At 35.4% G+C, this 20,595-nt stretch overlaps 1 protein-coding gene across 22 annotated transcripts in view; it reads left to right on the forward strand.

Annotated features, from left to right (window-relative positions):
• The window catches only part of LOC113231967 (glutamate-gated chloride channel), a 39,377-nt gene extending 19,412 nt beyond the window's left edge, over nucleotides 1-19,965 (forward strand). The window contains exons 3-15 of one of the 22 annotated variants that reach the window (XM_026466539.1): nucleotides 8,084-8,172; nucleotides 8,262-8,354; nucleotides 9,371-9,435; nucleotides 9,519-9,671; nucleotides 10,051-10,201; nucleotides 10,350-10,490; nucleotides 11,240-11,314; nucleotides 11,895-12,047; nucleotides 13,434-13,648; nucleotides 17,665-17,715; nucleotides 18,589-18,651; nucleotides 19,028-19,138; nucleotides 19,509-19,965. In XM_026466539.1, the coding sequence (XP_026322324.1) occupies nucleotides 8,084-8,172; nucleotides 8,262-8,354; nucleotides 9,371-9,435; nucleotides 9,519-9,671; nucleotides 10,051-10,201; nucleotides 10,350-10,490; nucleotides 11,240-11,314; nucleotides 11,895-12,047; nucleotides 13,434-13,648; nucleotides 17,665-17,715; nucleotides 18,589-18,651; nucleotides 19,028-19,138; nucleotides 19,509-19,655 (1,507 nt within the window). In that variant the 3' untranslated portion in view covers nucleotides 19,656-19,965. Of the gene's footprint in view, nucleotides 1-8,083; nucleotides 8,173-8,261; nucleotides 8,355-9,370; nucleotides 9,436-9,518; nucleotides 9,672-10,050; nucleotides 10,202-10,349; nucleotides 10,491-11,239; nucleotides 11,315-11,894; nucleotides 12,048-12,832; nucleotides 12,986-13,433; nucleotides 13,649-17,664; nucleotides 17,716-18,588; nucleotides 18,652-18,768; nucleotides 18,772-19,027; nucleotides 19,139-19,508 lie in introns of all 22 variants that reach the window. The other 21 variants (XM_026466541.1, XM_026466540.1, XM_026466546.1 and 18 more) reach the window with 21 other exon arrangements.
• The last annotated feature ends 630 nt before the right edge of the window (nucleotides 19,966-20,595 follow it).

Consider the following 20,595-nt stretch of genomic DNA (forward strand, 5'->3'; position numbering starts at 1 on the left):
ATAAAACCAGAAATTCGTTTGACGCCGCCTCTTGTTGCTAAGAACTTAAGAATTTTTCTGTGGCGTTTTGCGCCTCTCTTACCGAGTCCTTTCCCGCCTTTTCCATTTGTTTTACGTAAAGTGAGCTATAATTATTAACACAAAAATTTGTAACTGAGTCAACCCGTGACCATGGAGCGTGCAACCGTTCCGAAATATCGGGAAAATATAAAGAAGTCATACCGTGGTAAGAAACCCGATACTAGTGATAATCATTTAATAAACTAAGTGATTTGAAACCTTCAAATCCAAACCAAAAAACCATATTGGTTGACACGTTATTGTTTATCAGTAGGGCTCGGATAAATATGCAGTATAAACATAAAGTACAAAATATGTAAATACAATATAGGCAAAAAATTAAAATATTGAAAAAATATGGAGATAAAAAAACCAACTGTTTTCACATAGCCTGCGCTTTATTTAAAAAAAATCAAAATTTATTCCACTTCAATCTGTTATCGTTACTGTTATTGTTACAATACGCAATTACATTGTTTTTTAATTTTCAAAATTAAAATTCTGTTTGTTCGGTCAGAACAAAGCTTTGTAAACTGACCTTTCGACGTCACATGATGAGACTGGAGCAAACTTAAATTTGCACAAGTCCGCCAGTGAGTAGGTCATGTCAAGGTTGTCTTCTAATCTTCCGCACAGTACACAGTTAATTTTTTTAGCCGAAAACTTTATTTTTTTCAAATACCTACATCTTTTAATTAAATAAAATATCACGTAATATTGGAAATATGCATTATTGCTAGTTTCGTGTAAAAATGTGGTCTAAACCTGTAAATATGGAAAATAAAAGTCACTTTTTTATTCTAAGCATCATTATTTATGTAGGAAACAAATTAAGGAACGTCAATTATTGAAATCAAAGTTATGTATAATTACTTATTAATCCGGGCCCTACTTATCACTGTAAATACGTAAGTAGTAGAATAATATATATTTAGGAGTAACCGCAGAAAAAATTAAAGAATTTCACGGAAATACAAATGTGTATTTTAACTAGTATACATAGAATTCAATTAATAAATCAGGTCAGTTATCTTAAAGGCCAGAAACTATTTCTACAATCTACATCTCTCCGTAGTAGAGAATCATCCGAAATTAATTAAACTAGTAAACAAGATAAGCCTTTGATTGAGGCAGTGGTTTGGGTCACGGTCGCATCACAAGCACCGTTTAGTGACAGCTACTAATCGCCAGCTTACGCTACGTCTTGGGGCTCAAAAGAATAAATTTATTTCCCTAATCATTCGTAACTTTGACCAATTAATATAATAAAGTACAGTAAGTTACATACCTTTCTTTACTGCGACGGTACCTACTGTCGAGACGCGGAATGATTAACGAGTCTTCATACTGGATACTCAAAATATAATATATTAAAATACAAATGTTCTTCATTGCACTCTAAAAAACATACTAAGTATACATATACTTTCTATGAAAAAACAAAAGTCAAGTACATACAGGCAATCTCCGGGTCACAGGATACATTTAAAGATAATAATGAACTGAGTGCGTCGAGCGCACTAAATACGAATTTAATATACTTACAAAAACTGTTATAATTTACTGAACCGCGGAAGATAGAAAATAGAAATGGGTGTATAACAATAACAATAATAATAACACATAATATTAAAAACAGAGTAAGAATAGGAAAAAAGATCAATTAGAGTATAAGCTAATGAGGTTTGAGTAATTGCTGCTGCTGAAATTACAGGCACATGGGACTTGTCAACTTATGTCTCAGGGTGATGAGCATAATGGTATAGTGCCCCTCAGAACTTTGCAATTTAAGGATCTGAGCGGCACTGTAACTGTTATGGACAGGCGTGTAGCTTACCATCAGGCGCATGACTTGTTCGTTCCGTCACTTGATGTAATAAAAAAAAGTAAAGTTCTGAAAGACTCAACAGAATTAGCGCATCTGATCGACTGAGGAAATATTATATTCATAATTATTTGCTTACTAATAATAAATACGCTATAATAACTAATAATTATTAATAACTAATAATTATATACTACAGTGGTGTATTACAATAAGGTGATGATGTCACAATGACGTCATTCGCAACAAATTGACTGTATAGAAAAAGATACATAAAAAGTAAACAAACAGCTGTTACGGTCAGCTGTCCAATGGAAGAAAATTACAAGATTAAAAACGATATACGATCTCTACAACAACAGTCAGGTGTTTCGTGACGTTGATATTGTTGATATCATAATACATACTAGGTCAGAATAATATCAGGAATTGGAGCAATTAAGTATTTATTATAAACGCAATAATCACTAGCATTTCATTTTATATTAGTTTTTTTTATATAATCGTCGCTGACAGCGTAGTGTTTATTTGTAAACAAGCCCTGTAACAGGTGATGAAAAAGTATATACTTAAATTTATTGTGACATTCAAGTTCTCGTTGTAATTTTTGGGAAGGAAAACTGTCCCACTCTCACTAAATGACTTTCGCTTAGAGTGCCACCCTTATAAGTTCCGACTGGGTGACAATCAGTAAATACACAGATAGAAACAGGGGGATTTGCAACCCCTTAACAACAATGTTATCACTTCTTAACTGTTATCCCTTAAGGATCCCTATTAAAATGTTTACGCTGTATTAAGTTTATTTTATACTGTATAAATTAACCATTAAATTATGGCTTATGATATTTTTTTTCTGTTTTAAGTATAGCACCAACCTTTTGTTTTTTTTTTCTCTTTGACCCAATGGTTGACTGGTAGAGAATGCCTTATGATATTAAGTCCACCATTTGTACATCAATGTATTGTGCAAAAGATTTAATAAATAAATAAATCCCTGGTAGAAAGAGACAACAGACTACTAATCGAAGGCTAATAATAAAGACAAATCTATAAACGTTTTAAATAGTTAAAATGCTTTTCATATTATAACTATGTTTATGTAAATTAAATCTGTATTTAATTGATATTCAATTATTTTTTGTGAAATTACTGCACTAGTTTATCATAATTATTATATTATTATGTTTATGTAATTAAAATATCATCATAATAAAAATTGGAGGAAATAAGAAAATAACGCAGTCAATAAAATTATCATGTAACTTTTGTAACTTCTGAATGCTGAACATATATTGTAGGTCCGCAAGAAAGGAATTTTTCGCCTCTTTATCTAAAATATCAAACAAAAAGTAAACAATGTTATTTTAATTTTTTATTGAATTGATATTAAATTATTTTTTGTGAAATTAATCCACTAGTTTGTTACAATTATTAATACAAAGATCGAACACAGAAAAAATTCCTTCGATCCGGCCGGATTCGAACCGAGACGTTTTCAAGCTTACCGTGCCAGACGCTATACCAACTAAGCCACGGAACGAATCAGCGGACCTCACGAATTTTTCTGTGCTTGCGTCGTGCCTTTGTATTTGGTTTTTCAAACGACTTTTTAATCGTTGAAAAACCGTTTATTTAAGTGTTTTAAAAACGTTTATTTAAGTGTTCGAGTAAATTATCGTGAAATATTTGAATAATATTTGAGGGTACCACACTCGATTTTTAAATATTACTTCATTAAATAATAAAATTGCCGCCGAAATTAGGTAGACAAAATTAACATGAAAATTACTCAAGTATCTTTGTCTATTCATAAAATTACACGCCGTAAACATATTTGAACACTTATTGTACAACAAAATTGATTTAAAATGCAATATCTCAGTATTCCTGATGATAAGTACGCTGATTATTTCTTTACGTCAAATTTCTAAGAATACTACGTAATCAACACATTTTTATATTCTTTTGTATCAGCACTTGCATGAATTATCCCTTCTATTCATGTAATACTACATCAGGGGCTGGGAAGTAGCGGGGTAACACCACGGCATCGGCAGGGCGAACGGGAGGCGGCGAAGTGGATGTAACACGGTGGCCGGCACGCGTCCGGCGATCCGTGAAGTTCGTTCCATTTATACCCACCTGCTCACAATGGAAAATGCCTACTAAATTAGCAGGCATATACGGCATTTAGGTTCTGCAACATTCAATATCCTAATAAAAGAGTTTAGTCGCAACTTATTTATGATTTACTTTACTTTACTTACTTATGATACACTCGATGTGTGCCGGCCATTCTCACATTCCACCGAATTTCTCAGCCTAATTACCGTAGCCATTTCGGTATCCTTGGCCTAATTACCGTAGCCAATGCTTTTTCTCGCTTATTATACCCAATAACGTTGAAATACGAAAACTTTAAGCTAAACTATCGATATGTCTAAATGGCATTAGAATAGACAAAGTAGTTTTCGAGTTATTAAGACACAAATATTTTATGGAAACGGTAATTATATCTAATTATAATAATAAATACGGTAATTAGAAAGTTCAGACATTTTTAGTAATCAGGCTAAGAACGCCGAATGTGGGAATGGCCGGTCTAAAGAAAAGTTGAAATTGTCTATAATATAAAGATGATTCCCAAAGTGGTCGATACTGACCACTACAGGATATATTGAGAATATCGATTGTGGTTTTTATTCGAATTCAAAAAGTCATAACATAAGAATTCGTAGATTGCACACACAAGCAGGATCTTTTAATGAGATAAGTAGACACAATCTTATCACGATGTGGGCGACAAACTTATACGTTTGTCTAGTACAATGATTTCCCAAGTGGTCTACACCGAACTCCAGGGGTTTACTCAAACCAACAAGGAGTCCATGTCCAAAAAAACCGGGAATGCGTGAGAAGTACATCCACGAGGGTAGTACCCATTTCAGCAGGTCGTGTGACCGAAATATTTGGCAAATACATAATATCTATAATACATAATATAATATATAGTAGATAGCCCCGGCATGGCGAGATCGCTGGTTCGAGTCCAGCCGGATCGAAGGAACTTTTCTTTGTATCAATAATAAAAACAAACTAGTGGAGTATTTTCATAAAAATATCTGAATCATAGTTGGAAAAAAAACATCGTAATATTCAATGAAACAAATATGGCAAATATATAATACTGTCTTATAATACATCTATAATTACCTATGAAATACTTAACTTTTTTACAACAAACAAGCTATTCAGTTAGATGTATAAAACTTAACATCAATTCTTTTTTTATAAGTTTCTCACTAGCACTGCGTCAGATGTCACATATTTGAAATGATTAATTCGTAAAAATATCAAATATTAGAAAGGAAATTTATTGTTTTAAGGAGATATATGGTCTACCAGACAAAAAAGTTTGGAAACCTCTGGTCTATAAAGTAATTTATTTAGAATTAGGAAGACATTTACGCAAATAGTACAGTATAGTCATTGACTTACAATTATATGGACGTCGGGTCCGCGCTAAAAAGTGTCCGCACTTGTAAGGCGCTAAAATCGTATACAGAGCGCGACACTCCGCTTTAGTCTTCATTTGTTCTACTGACAGCGCGATACTGCGATGACATTACAATTTAAATTTCGAATAGGTTGACTTGGGACATTTTTTTCGTGGTTTTCGTATTAGACCCGTCGTCCATTTATTTGTAAGTCAATGAGTATAGTGTACAATTTGTACAGTATGCAGCAATGTGCAGTATATACCTGCAATGAAATAATATCATTGAATGTTTATCACTAATTACAGGTTTCTTACCACAATATGAGTTCTTTTTATTTTCCCGATATTTAGGAACGCATCCACGCTCCATAGTCAACAATAATCATTTAGTGAATAACTAGAACGCCTTAAAATCTATATCACTGGATGTTTTTCTGAATAACAATTTGATTGGACGATGCATCAATTAAACTCTCTGATGACGTTCAGCATTGAGATGCAATGTTTATTGGCAATTTCGCTGAATTTGATCAAATTGAACCATCCATTTTGTTTAACCATTCCACCGATTGTAACTTTTATTTTAAGGCCTCTCTATGCAGTTTCATTTCGAGTAAAAGAGCTTAATTGGGCTGACTACAAATATTTCAATTGAATCAGCAGTATATTTTAATCTTTTTGTTATTAAGCTCCAATAACATAGAGTAACTATATTTAGGAATGTTTCATACTCTCTGCTGTGTTTTTGTATTGCAGTAATATTAACTTACGATAATAAATGACGATCACCCGCGAAAAAATATCAGAAAATTAAGCGTTTTGTTTAATGATACAACGCACAGGATGAACAAGTCGTGGGTCTGGTAGTAAGCGCCACGCCTGTCCATAACAGTTGCAATGCCACTCAGAGATTAAATCGCAAAAATCTGAAAGATACTGCCACTGCACCTGTCACCAAAAGACATACGTTAACAAGGTCAAATTTCTGTAACTTCACTGTAAGTCCTGTAACTTCACCAGCACCCTTAACTTTAGCCTTCAAAACCGAAACGCAGTAATGCGCACAATAGGCGACAGAAATAGGTAAATCACAAAGCACTCTACTGCTACTATTGAAGAAAAATTACTGTATATCTGGTATTATGGCTAATGAGATGCCTTAGCCTGTCCCGAAGGTCGAAAAATTTTACTATCTACTACTAAACGTTCTGGTACAATATTAAGTAACCATTGCTTCATAGTATAGTTACAAGCCTGTAATTTGTCGTACCTTCATCTTCGCTTCCATTTTGCATTGAATCTACATCAAAGGCCTGCTCTATTCATGCACCCGGCATGGCATTGTAGTCACAATTGATTCAGTCGAATCAGCTTGCAAAGAGACAAACAACTTTTGTCTCTATCTACTAGTTACATTAACTTGGTTGTGAGAAAATACCCGTAGTTACCTATTTAATATATTATAGGATGATTTCTCATTTCCTTCATCATCCACAGCCCAACTTCACCCACTGCTTGTACCTGCGACTTTGACGATGTCGGCCATCCCTCTCACTACGGGGAACCCCACATACCCAATAAAATTTCTTGGCCACCATTCGGTATCGCTTCACTCCATCAGTCTTCACCACGCCCCGCAATATTTCCTTCCCAACTCTATTTTTTTGTTTTCTCCTGTATCCTTAGTTCGTCCACAGATTTCGGAATTCGGAACACAGTCTATAAGTTTGAAGTTGAGCATAACTAGCTCCACTACTATTTGTTCAACTCTCATTCTGTACACAGCCTTCTTTGTGAGCGTTCACGTCTGGGCACCGCAGTACACACTGGATGAATAAGCGGTTCTTCGAACACTGTGGAGTATCAAACGATTTCAGGATGTCTTGTAGCTTACCGAATGCGATTTCTTTATATTTAATAAAACATTTTCAGTAGAAATTTCATTATCTATTTAGTGATATCTTTATGAACAATAGAAAGATACTGTGTAACCTTAAATTCAGGCCATCTTCGAAAGTGTTTATTTTTTAACAATTCTTGAGTACTTTCGCTATTCTGTTATTTGTACGAAAAAGTCAAATATTCTTTGAATTTAAATACTACGTTCTACGTCCACAGTGGTGCAATCGAAGAATGGAATATTTTACCGTGATCTGTACTGTCCTATATTTCTTAAATGACACAACTTAGATATCTTAAGATTTGAGTGAACAGGTATCTTCCGATCGAGGGCTCAGGTACAATCCTCATCCACAACTTGCGTTGCTATTAGGTAAAATTGCGGATAAACGTAAGACAAAAAAAAAAGTGTTCTGAAGACTACACATGTAAATATTACACAATTTAGTTTCTTAAAAAAAAACATTATTGCACTCGTTTCGTAGCCATATTTTTTTCAGCATAATCTTTTTCTAGGGCAATAGAAGCAAACTAAAGAGCTCTAATCTAAAATCAATACTGCGTCTAACACTCGACGTCGACACACAACTAATTTGCCACGATATGCGACATTGATGTATTATCTAATAACGCCTGAGTTTTTTGTTATAATTGATCGTTATTTTGTACAAATAAAGAAATGCTACTGTGTAAATTGGGACTCGCATCTTGTTAGCCGTGCTTCCAATGTAAAAGTATATGTACCCAAATGGTTTTAAGTAAGGGATTTTTGATAACTAAATTTATATTTGTTTCAGTTTTGCATCAGGAAAGTCGGACAAAGAGATATTGGACAATCTCTTGAAAAACTCCCGCTATGACAAAAGACTGCGTCCGCCAGTAGAGGGTAAGTGAATTTATTATCGATCAACATAACTCATGAATCATTTTAAAGTAGGCTGAATAGGTCATACAAGTATTGGTATAATATTGCAGATCCAGATTTCTGTTGTGGGCTTAAGACTCCCAACGACACTGTGGCTAGTCCGGCGGGGCTCCCGTCGCTTCGACCCCGGGCGCACAATCGTGGTGCGTTGTGTTCTATGTTTATGAAAAGAGAAATCCTGTCCACGTGTTTAGTTCTGTATGGACCGTCTTGTTTGTTCTACAGCAACCACCTCTGCACGTGACAAGTGATCACTTACGTAATTTACCCCGTATTTCACGCAATTGTAGATACATACCTTTATACTTTGCTTTTTATTTTATTTTTCTAATCATCACACACTACGTTATTCAAAATTGTATTCTGTGTGCGCACCCCATTTCTGTGTGTAGCTGTAGAACAATTCACACATTCTACAAATAAATATTTATTGCTCAAAGAGTTCTTGCTGACTTTTCGAAATTGGCATAATTTTATTAATAAGTATATTTATTACATTTAAATGTCATTTTACTTTATACCTATCTGTTCACTAGCTTTATATCCTTCGATGATTTTCTCTTTTCACAAACATTTAATACAATTGGCCCCTTACAGTTCATTAACAAAAAACTCATGTCATAGTTTTTACGTAAATTTCAGATCTGCTCTTATTAATTTTGATTAAAATTTATAGTTGCAAAGTATTGCAATTCTGTTTCCATATATTTCAATTCTTGTTACTGTAAAGAAGTTTCAGTATATTATGCAAAGACAAATACGTTATATGAACTAAAAATCAAAATGTAAGTCTAGGTCTAGGTATTTAATGAAAACAAATGAACTCTAAAACATTTATTTACTTTGTGCATGTTAATGTAATCTTTCTGGTATTTTCAAAACTGCAAGTTTCTGTATTGTTTGTCTGTTTTATTTTCCTCTTCTATTGGTGTGTATCGTTGATTATTTAATAAACGCGGAAAGTGCTTTAGGTTTTACTACTGAAAAGATCCTAAAGCATCTCTCGTAGATTTCCAAATGTATGTTATAGAAGATGTGTTCCGTCTTAAAAACGGGAATTGGCACAACTTATGCTATATAATAAGCATGTGATTGTAGGTATGTGTCCTTGTACAAAAGTAGTGACCCACTATTTAATAAAGTTCTCTCTTATTTACAGGTGTTCTCACCGTAAATGTTAGCGTGCTACTACTTAGTTTAGCATCTCCAGACGAATCTAGTCTTGTAAGTTTTTGTCCTTTAGTTTCAGTTCCCATCCTTTCAAAATAATTAAAAAAGTAGTAATTCCACTGTACCATCAATTTCAGAAATACGAGGTTGAATTTCTACTACAACAGCAATGGTACGATCCACGGCTGCGGTACTCCAATTTGTCCCAATACGACTACCTGAATGCCATCCATCACCACGAGGACATCTGGCTACCAGATACTTATTTCATAATGCACGGTGATTTTAAGGTCAGCTGACTTATACATTCTGCATATCTTTAATAATAAAATCTCGTGTTTGATAAATTTTAACTGTTTCATTATGCTTTCTACTAAAGGAGTTTTCAGAACATTCACGGGTATTTATGACACACCAGTAATGCTTTTAAACTCCACTGGCTCCTAAGTTGTATATACATATTGTTTTAGATCAATCGGCTTATTCGGTTTCTTTAAAACTTTACGTCGAAACGTACCATATCCTCTATCATATTTCGAAAGGCTTATAAAACTTTTATCTTCACTACGTTAATTTCTGAAAGTGAGCTTATAGTTTTGTTCATTAATCACTTCGCCTTGGCACGTGTGTGGAGAATTTGAATACGATTGCACCTGATGTTTATTGCAGGATCCGATAATACCAATGCACTTTGCATTGCGTATTTTCCGCAATGGTACCATCAACTACCTGATGCGGAGACATCTTATATTATCCTGTCAAGGACGGCTCAACATCTTTCCTTTTGATGACCCATTGTGTTCATTTGCCTTAGAAAGTAGTAAGTATCTTACACACTCTAATTTTAAAAGTGTCTGCTTTAAATAAATTATGGCGTGTTTATGGAGTTACATTAGACACAACTTTCATTGCCTTGGAACAATTGTGTCGAATCAATCTGCAAGCTAACTGCCTTTACGTCCTTATAGTTTCGTACGAGTCGTCAGCTATAACATACGTGTGGAAAAACGATGAAGACACTCTACGGAAGTCACCATCGCTGACCACCCTCAACGCCTATCTGATCCAGAACCAAACTATTCCGTGTCCCATAAAGGCCAGTTGGAGAGGTAATAGACAACGCCGTTCTTATATCAACCGAACACCACGACATCGCTTGCGTGGGTGCTAGCAGGTGCAAGCGAGGGTAAATAAACGCCCTCTGTCTGCCTGCTTCGCAAAAAAATACGAGTACAACAGTCAATACGTACCGTGATACGTACGTTATCCTTAGAGGTATTCATAACATTGTAATAAAGAAACAACAAACATGTGTCAAACTTTTTCATAAATTGACTCGATTAATCGTTAGACATTTCTGTAGAAAATTATTTCATTTACATAATACCTGCCAGCGCTCATGGTCGCTTATTATTGTAACTACAATAATCTACAACCCAACATGATAATCTTTTATGTAGATTAGCCTCCAAATATCCTTCTCTTTTGTTACAAGCACACCCTTATACTTTGCACAAGACCGGATCAGTGATATATTATGTAATCGAATAAGATTCTGATTAACTCTTTTCAGCTTGGTCTTGATTTACTTAAAGGTTTTATTTATTTAATGAACAATATTCAGTAGAAGCTTGTTGTGTCTGTTTCTAGCAACAATAGTTATAGCAATTTCTGTGAATTGCATTGCTAGCGGTGAAGCATGTTCATTAGTATTTCATGCCCTGGTAGTTTAGACTTAGTGAGATTAACCAAAGTTAAATGTCAAATGAATAGAATGACGTTTGTAATTCTTAGACATTAGACGATAGAATTGATGAAACTTTAGAATGTAAGAATATGTTAACATCTTTGCAAGCAGCTGAGGGTAATTCACTTTACGAGGAAGACGAAGAGCTGACATGTAATCTTTGCCAGAGACGCTTTGAGGAGCAAGGTACTTGAGATGCGACGGACGACGCAACAGTCCAGTCCCGTCGTATTTACAATATATTTTCCGCTTGTGTGTGAGTAAGTGCGTTGTTGTGTTTACTTCAATGTGTTAAAATCGTCGAAAAATACTTCAAAACACGTTTTCCGCAATCTATTCCATAGATCAACTGTTTTTCCGATCTCGTTTCCATAGTCATCGATCATTTCCATGCACGTCGTCGTAGAAATACCGTAGATGTGACTGCACTAGTTCTATTCTACTTATAAAATTTTTTGCTGTATACAAGTTGCCATACACGAGATGTTTATCATTCACTTATGTGGACACAACACGCGTTACTCGTGCATTATACTATACGATAGCAGTAGTTAGTAATTAAATTATGTTTTTGCTATTGTTATTTAAAATGTATAAAGTTTTACAAGGCCACTGAATAGAGTTACTTGGAATATTTTATACGCCAGTACCAAAACCCGGTATCCATGATCTTTCCCCCACTTTTGAACAAAATGCAACAATTTGAGCTTGTTTCAAAGAAATGTGTGCGTTGTTCAATTACAACGTAATGATGTTAACTCCGCAGGTAACTACAGCTGTTTAAAAGTCGACCTAATATTTACAAGAGACCGAGCGTTCTACTTTACGACAGTTTTTATCCCTGGAATAATTTTGGTGACATCTTCCTTCATCACGTTCTGGCTGGAATGGAACGCGGTGCCAGCCCGTTCCATGATAGGTAAAACGGCTGGCCGCCAGATATGCTCACGGTCTTGCATTGCATATTGCATCTCTTCTCTCTTATTTAATGTAGCTGGGGCTGTCAAATAACACGCTGTCTCTTTTCTTCGCAGGTTATATACGCTTCGTCGTTGGCAAATGTACAATCAAGCGCAAATAAATATATGTATACCTATGAGGATTTATATCAAAAATATGTATCTAAATACTTGCATTTCTTTAATAGCTGTACATAATACTTGTCATAAATACGGGACCGAAAGGTATCACAATTAAGTATAGGCGTTTCAACTCACGCAGAATTGTACATAATATGCCTGCGTATAAGGTAGAATTTACAAAGTACCGGTAAAAGATTTCGATATCGCTGACCGAAAAAACTACATGTTGTAAATTCTAACGTAGGTATCTGCAAGCATATTGTGTTTACGCCTATAAATGTTCCCTATATTGGACCCTGCATAAATTGTTATGTCGACAGTACCATTTCTGTTGCGACCATTTACTAAGCTTATTTGGTAACGTGGTATAATATTTTATTGTAGGTACTTTTAGTAAATACATATTTTTCCCCTTGATTGTACATAAGATTAAATTATTGGGTCCCGTTGCGACAATTTATTATTAAAAGTATGACCATAGCCATCTTAAAGAACATAATGGTCATTGTAACATCACATTCATGCTCCGTTCGCGCAACAGGACTCCAAAAAAGTTGCCAGCGACTCACTTCACGAGCGCCTAGTTCATTTCAATGTATTATTTTATGCTTAAAATTTCTAGGTAATTACAGCTGCCTCAAAGTGGATCTCATCTTCACTCGGGATAGATCATTTTACTTCACCACAGTTTTTATTCCGGGCATCATTTTGGTGACGTCATCGTTTATTACTTTTTGGCTGGAATGGAATGCTGTGCCTGCTAGAGTTATGATAGGTTGGTTTAATTTATTTTCATTTGACACATACGGTTTTTCCCTTAAAGATAAGCCGATATTGATGAGGTAGTGTTATATATTTTACTCTATCACCGCCCAATTCGGTTAGATAACCAGAAACCAGTAAATCACAAAATCATTTACATTATGGGAAGTATTTTGCTTTTATTATTTATTTACGCTCAACTAGGTACTTCTTTCCTAGATGCATGTTTGTTACTATTTATGACGAATACCTATAGCAAAATATATACTGGTATGTTATGAGGTATAATCATAATGATTGCAATGTAAAATATTGCATGAACATGTTACTAAAGCTTTAGCTTCATTTAATTTTAAATCAGTCACTAATCTGCTATTCCAATTTTCAACATTAATATCCTGTCAGTTTGTTTTTAATTTAATCCTTTATGTGAGCACTAATTAAATTTATTTCCGGTACAGGAGTGACAACGATGTTGAATTTTTTCACAACTTCCAACGGGTTTCGATCGACACTGCCAGTGGTGTCAAATTTGACTGCAATGAACGTTTGGGACGGCGTGTGTATGTGTTTCATCTACGCTTCACTACTGGAATTCGTGTGTGTCAACTACGTGGGACGAAAGAGACCACTCCACAACGTCGTTTACAGGCCGGGGGAAAATCCAGTCACTCAGGTATATATCACATCTAGTATTATGAAAATATATCCGTACAGCTTTCCGTTTGTGTAACTATATAAGTGTGTTCGATGTCGTGCCTCTTATATCTCTGATAGTGCCTCTTAAGACGGAGACTGACCGAATAATTTCAGCGTAATGTAACACATTCCGATGTGAGCATTGGCATAGTCAGTTCAGCGAGCTGAGCCGATCGCCGCGAGCTCTACCCGGTTGTGGGTTTTTTGACTAACCCATTTTTTAAAACCTTGTTCTCAGTTCGGTTAAAAAAACCTCCTGGGGGTCTACCATAACATTTCCAAAAACAATCTTATTTCAATGTAAGTTTAAAGTAAGCTTATTATAATACGAGCCCTATACCCCACCTACGGTGGGGTCGGGCTCGGCCTGCGGCGCGTGGTCGCTTCCAGGTTACGGGGTTTGCTTATGCTCTTCAGTGGCACAGTAATTAGTACTATGGGCGCTTGATGATGAGGTTCCAGATTCGGTCCCTTATTTGAGCCAATTTATGTAAAAAACCTTTTAAGTTGGTCCTGATTAGGGTATTCTGGGTATTGCCCTCAGAATTATCGTTACTCTGGTACTCATAGTAGAGGAAATTTCCTAATTGTATAGTAGAAATTTGAAGTGATTGTCTGGCGTTTTTTCCCTAAATACTTCCCTTTTTGGCATAGCTTCCAATAAAAAAGAATCTAACAGAGAGACGGTCGAGATACAACAACGCTATAAGTTGTATAAGTAAATAAAATATTATTTCCACTACATCGGGAAGTATGCCTGAATATGTTGTGAAATCTAGTTCCCACATATTACCTTCGTAAGGTGGCGTGCAGACGCTTCGGGCTTCGCCCTCCGCTAGACCTCGACCTACGGCCTCGGCACTTATTTTAAAAAATTAACGTAGCTCTTTAATGGCGGCTATATTGATAAATAGCAAAAAGTAAATTTTGACTGCAAATTACTATTAAACACCCATAGAGTACCCTTCATGGGGATTTTCAGTAGAATTAGAGCAAAATTTTATCAACCGCTAAAAAAAGTTTGTAAGGCAGCCATATTGACACATGGCGAAAAATAAATTTTGACCGGAAGTTATTATTAAACACCCATAGAGCCGACATGCTGATTTTCAAAGGAATTAGAGCAAATTTTCATCTACTGCTAAAAAAATACTTCTATGGCAGCCATATTGAAAAACGGCGATAAATTAATGTTGATCACAAATTATTATCAAGCACTCCTAGAGAGTCCCAATTGACTATTTTGGAAGGGATCAGAACGATTTCTTTTCTACTGCTTACAAACGCTTGTATGGCGGCCATATTTGAAAATGGCGAAAACCCAATTTCAAGCACGAATTATTATTTGGCACTTCTAGAGGCTTGCACATGCCAATTTTCAGCTGAAAAAGAGCGAGTCTCTTTCGGCAGCTATTTTTAACGAAAAAAACACTTATATGGCAGCCATATTAAAAAATGGTGAAAAGAAATTTTTTACCCCAAATTATAATTAAGGACTCCTAAAGACCCTCGCATGCCAATTTTCAGCCGGATCGAAACAAGTTTTTCTTCGGCCGCAATTTTGAAATCGCCATTTTGAATTTTTTTTTAACCCAGGCAGTTGACCGGTGTTACCCTCTATTACATTCCTTCGAGCACCTCCTACCTATCTCTAATAGTTTCCGTGATAGGAGGCTTTGAAATTTGTATGGCGGCCATCTTGTTTATTTGAATTTCGAACATTTTTTTACTTCCCGCGGAAATTGACCAGGTTGTATCTCATAAAAATGCACAAAAATCCCCCCCCCCATGTATTATAGTTTTTGCAGGCCGTTCATCACTCGTTTACATTTTCCACATTCAGGTCTTCTCATATTTGATTCTTTGCCTTGTAGCCTATCCGCGTACAACAGTATAAATTTTTTTTTTTCCACCATATCGGGAAGTATGTGTTCTATTTCTATCAGTGAGTAAGAACTTGTAGCTTTATATATATAACTAGATGGCGCGCGTTGCGCCGGGCCCGCGAGGGCTTTCTTTGTATCTGGTGATAAATTGGGAGTTGAACTTCACATTTCAGTAGAGTATTCTCTTTGTTTGACTTTGAGTGCCATTTTGTTTTTCGAATTTCGAATATTTTTCACCGCTTGTAAAAACTGCCTAGGGTATGGATTAACATTTGTTTAGAGACCTCGGTCAGACGTCGGTAAGACGTATACTGGGGTACGCAGCTGGGGTCCTACCTGATGCAGAGCACTTTTCGATGGTTTTGGTACTTTCTGCTACTCACCAAATCCACCCAACCATTATTCCCATACATCACTCTTTATACACCCGCTCTTCTTCTGGGAGAAAATGCTGGTCAAAAAACCGAAAATTCACTTGTATGGTATAGCCATCTTGGAAAATGGCGGAATCCAAATTTCGTTCGCAGATACATACTATGAGCCTCCATACAGGACCGGATGTCAAATTTCAGTAGGATCGGAGCACTTTTATTTCGGGCCGCCATTTTGAGTCCGCCGTCTTGAAAATTTTTTCATAATGTTAACATTATACTTTAAGCGCGTCATAGTACGAAAAGTCAATGTAAGGTTAAATAAAGTAACATTGTTTTAAGAGGTTGTGGTAGGCCCCCTGTTCTTGAAAGCGATTCGAGTGTAGTTATGTTTTTTTTTTTGTATGAATGTTATGCTATATTTGTGAACCGATTTTGATGATTATTTTTTTTGTTGGAAAGAGACTGAAGTGGTCCCTTTTAAATTTGAAGAAAATGTTCCACCTCTAAGGGTAGCAAACTAGGGGACGAATGACTTTTGAGGTCGGTTTTGTCGGTCGGACTCTGTACTGAGATTATTATAATACCAAGTAACATTTCGACTGTGAATGCGGAGTACGGCCGAAGGCATAATTCGAAACGAGCAATGATACCGGTCAGGCGGCTAATGCCGTAACGTGACATGCTCGCCGCGAATTTTACGTTACGATAAGATCGGTCAATCGCCACCTTTATAGCGGTAGCACCCGCTCGAAGTAAACCTGTAAAGACCCCACAATAACACAAATTTATTCGTTTAAATTTATAACATTTATTTATCAAATCATGTAAGAAACGACACGACGTATGAAATTCCTAATTGCAATGTTTACACTAAAATAAAATTTTTCTATATGTAAATACACTCATCCAATTAAACTAATTTTTGTATTAAGCACTTAAATTTTGTCGATCTAATACGACCGTTATTTCACAAAAGTTTGAAATTAAATTTACGAAGGAATAACAATTGAAAGAGAGTTCAATTTATCGGCCCCTGAAACTAAGCGGGCTTTTATTATAACCCTTTTACTGCGTACACTTTGTAGGAGAACAAATTTCTAATTAAAACGCAGAGGTTCCTTCGTGAATTCTTTTTTTTTTCAATTCTCTTTTCTCTTTGCAATGTTTTCATAGAATATTAAAACAGCAAGACATTATGCTTCACATTGAATCTATGTCAAAGCAATGAATGTCATGTTGTTAATGTTCTTTTCTATAGCATGCTTCACGTTTTCAAATTTTATTGCATGATTATCTATTGGCTCAAGTATTTCGATATTATTACCTAATTGGGTTGGACAGAATTCATCACACTCTTTTATTTGCAAAAAGTTTGGTTGATCTCATTCAAAGACAATTTTGTGTGGCCATGGTTTTAAATGTTTCTACAAAATAGTAAAAGTCACAGACCTTGGATTACGCGTGCTACACGTAAAAGTAATCATTTTGCTTTTCATTGATGTTATTATATACGTATTTAATCACCACTTTTATTACGTATTTGAACAAATTTAAAATCATTTAATTCAGAAAACATTGCAAAGATTTAAAATTGTTATAAGACTCTGGTGTGTATCCATCTAAGGCATAGTATTGTTTTCTGATTTGGCCACTACAATTTAGTCTATGTTCACGTTAGCACATTTTCCGACCATCAGTCACATGTGAACAAACTGTGTGTGATGTGTTCGCAGCGACTGCCTGCTGTCCTGAGCAGAATTGGCATTATACTGGCCAGCCCCTTGGTAAGACATTCGCCACGTTCATTGGCATTTCCAGGACGTTATACTGTTATATTTCTTTTACTACCCTTTTACGACTCGCTATTATCCTTGCCTATAACAGTTGGGATGATTAGGATATAAACGTCGACCTGAATCATGTGTACAAGCTATTAAGCATCCACATTAATAGACTTAATGGGTTACTATGCTATGGATTTTCACTGAATACAACTACTCATATGTTAAACGAGAACTCAGATACCTACACACGTGATTCATGATTGTGATTTCTAAAGATCATGATTTCTAAGGCATCAACTCAAATAATCCACGTAAAAGAAATATAACATTTAACGTGAACTCACCCTTACGTAACGGACACGATCAAAAACGCATGTCGTAGACCTTCAACATTCTGTAGATTTTTAAATTACCTTGTTTGTACGGAATGCCTTATCTAGTTTTTTACAGGTTATATATATTTTTTCGTATTATTAATTTTTACACAATTTATAATAATTAGCTTTATTGAAGAAGACAAACTACAGGATTGTTACCACGCGCTTCGCAATCATTCAACGTTTTTTTTTTAAATGATAATGCTATTTTCTGCATGTATACTAATATCGATTTATTTTTTGTATCCTCCAAATAAATTCTAAAAAGCGCAAAAGATCATTAAATGGAAACTTAAAAGTGATCTACAAGCCTTTGCAAAGCTTAAGCAAACAAAGCTGTAACACAATACGTACAAGTTCTATTTTATAATAAAACATTTTACGATTTAACTAATTATTTTTAACGATGCTTCAATAAATATTGAAAACGCAGCTTCTGCGGAACACATTTTTACGAAAACCAAACATGCTTCAGCTAAAATCTGCATTTACGTAGGAGGCGATGGCATTCCTCAATTGGGCAACGTCAGACGCGCCTCAGCCGGCAACTAGTGGTGCTGTAAGTGACGTCACAATCTGACGCCCCATTTGCCCCACATCATCATCTTTGACCCGATCGATATCACGACCCAACTAACGCATTCTCTTGTTTGTATGCTGCTTTGGATTGCTCCAGCCTGTAAGTATGCTTCATTTACCTTTTTAGTTATATTTCTTCCAACAATCCTTCCTTTGTTGTTGCTAATGTTAAAATCATAAAAGTAAAAGCCAACAGACACATATCTCTCCGATACATATTTGTCAATTTTGTCTTTTTCATTCTATACCGTTTGCTGTTCATATATAATCCAGATTTCAATTGCACGTTCTCATAATTTACATTCGTTCACTCATTATGTAAATACGCAATTCAGTCATAGTTTTCATATTTTCAGGGTGATAAAAAGCGGGACTCGACCGGTGCCGCAGACTTAGTCACGTGTGCAACGTGTACAGGCCCACCAGGTTCCTGTAGTCATACCACCAATAACGGTGGAGTCACTGAGGTAACTATAGCTATATATCACTTCTCACCTATTTGCATCTAAATTTGGCGTCATTATGATCCTCATTTCATCCGTCACACCAAACATGTCGCTGACAAAATGTAGCGCTAAGGATGGATTAAATATATATATTTCTTAGACTATGCGATTTGTTCCGGTTATCCTCACTTAGCATTTAAAGCTTTTAAATCTTAGTCGCACTAACAACAAAGTGAAAATTAGCCATCATGTCAAAATAATTTTATTAATAGATTATACAAATTAATTCACTTTCTGTCGACGCAAACTGCCACAGGCCTTCCCACTAGTTCACCGGCATAATTTTTAATAGGCTATTTCCATCTTTGATTTGCAAAATAATTTCTTTCAGCCATGTTTCGTCCAGGTTCGCAAAAAAGAACCACCGCACCCGATCCGAGTGGCGAAGACCATCGACGTGATCGCACGGATCACCTTCCCCACTGCCTACGCTGTGTTTCTTATCTTCTTCTTCATTCACTACAAGGCCTTCTCTTAATGCTGTCTTTGCTGCTCCTGCTGCCTCTCCCTGCCGCGGGCCACTTCATGTGGACAGACTATTGTGTCTTTTTACATCTTATATTTTTACTTATACCGTCACAACTAAGTGCAACATCATACTATGCTGATAATTTTGATGAAAGTTAACTTTCATTACGAATTGTGATTATATCCATCATAGTGATCATATTTAACGTAAAACCTAAATAATAAGAAAGATAAAATTAAGCTGAAGACTATCGTTGCAGCTTTCTATTGTTAATGGCATTAACGACTACATTCAGGTAGAGATGAATGCAACTTTTCTACTGGTTTTGAAATAGTTTTCATCAGAAAAATGTTCATAGGTCGATGTTTATAATATACGAGGTAAGATTTACTTTCTTGTGTATAAAGAAAATTTAAGATAGGCTAAAGAGGGATCAATAATGTAATATATGAAATTTCTTGTATCTGTGTCGCTAGTCGGGTTCTTATGAGTAACTTTTGAATGGGTAACAACCTATCGGCGAATTGAATGTCTCCATCATCCTTGGGATGTAGAAATCTATTTCAAACCTAGAGACAGTCCAGCTGAATATTTTACTGCTTATAGTAAGATAGTAAAAGACATATATTGTATATTTTAAAAAATCACCATAGTCATTACTTTATCGACATACAACCCAAATAAGTTGTGATATATCATAATCATTACATTATTCATAATTATTGACTTGCAATAAGATAAGAACAGTTATATTGGTTAGTATTTTACGTTACAAATATACTTTGTTATGAGTAGATAGTCTATGTGAAGCTCAAATCGTTAATGTCTAAATTATAAAGGCTAATTTGCGTGAGACTAAAATTATTTATAAAATACGTTTGCAGTTGCTAAAGGTTTATGAAACAATGTAGTTATTTCGCGTTGTGTTGTATAGCGTTGTACTTAATAT

Source organism: Hyposmocoma kahamanoa, unplaced genomic scaffold (assembly GCF_003589595.1).
Source record: "Hyposmocoma kahamanoa isolate Upper Pololo Valley unplaced genomic scaffold, ASM358959v1 66, whole genome shotgun sequence".
Classification (NCBI taxonomy): domain Eukaryota; kingdom Metazoa; phylum Arthropoda; class Insecta; order Lepidoptera; family Cosmopterigidae; genus Hyposmocoma; species Hyposmocoma kahamanoa.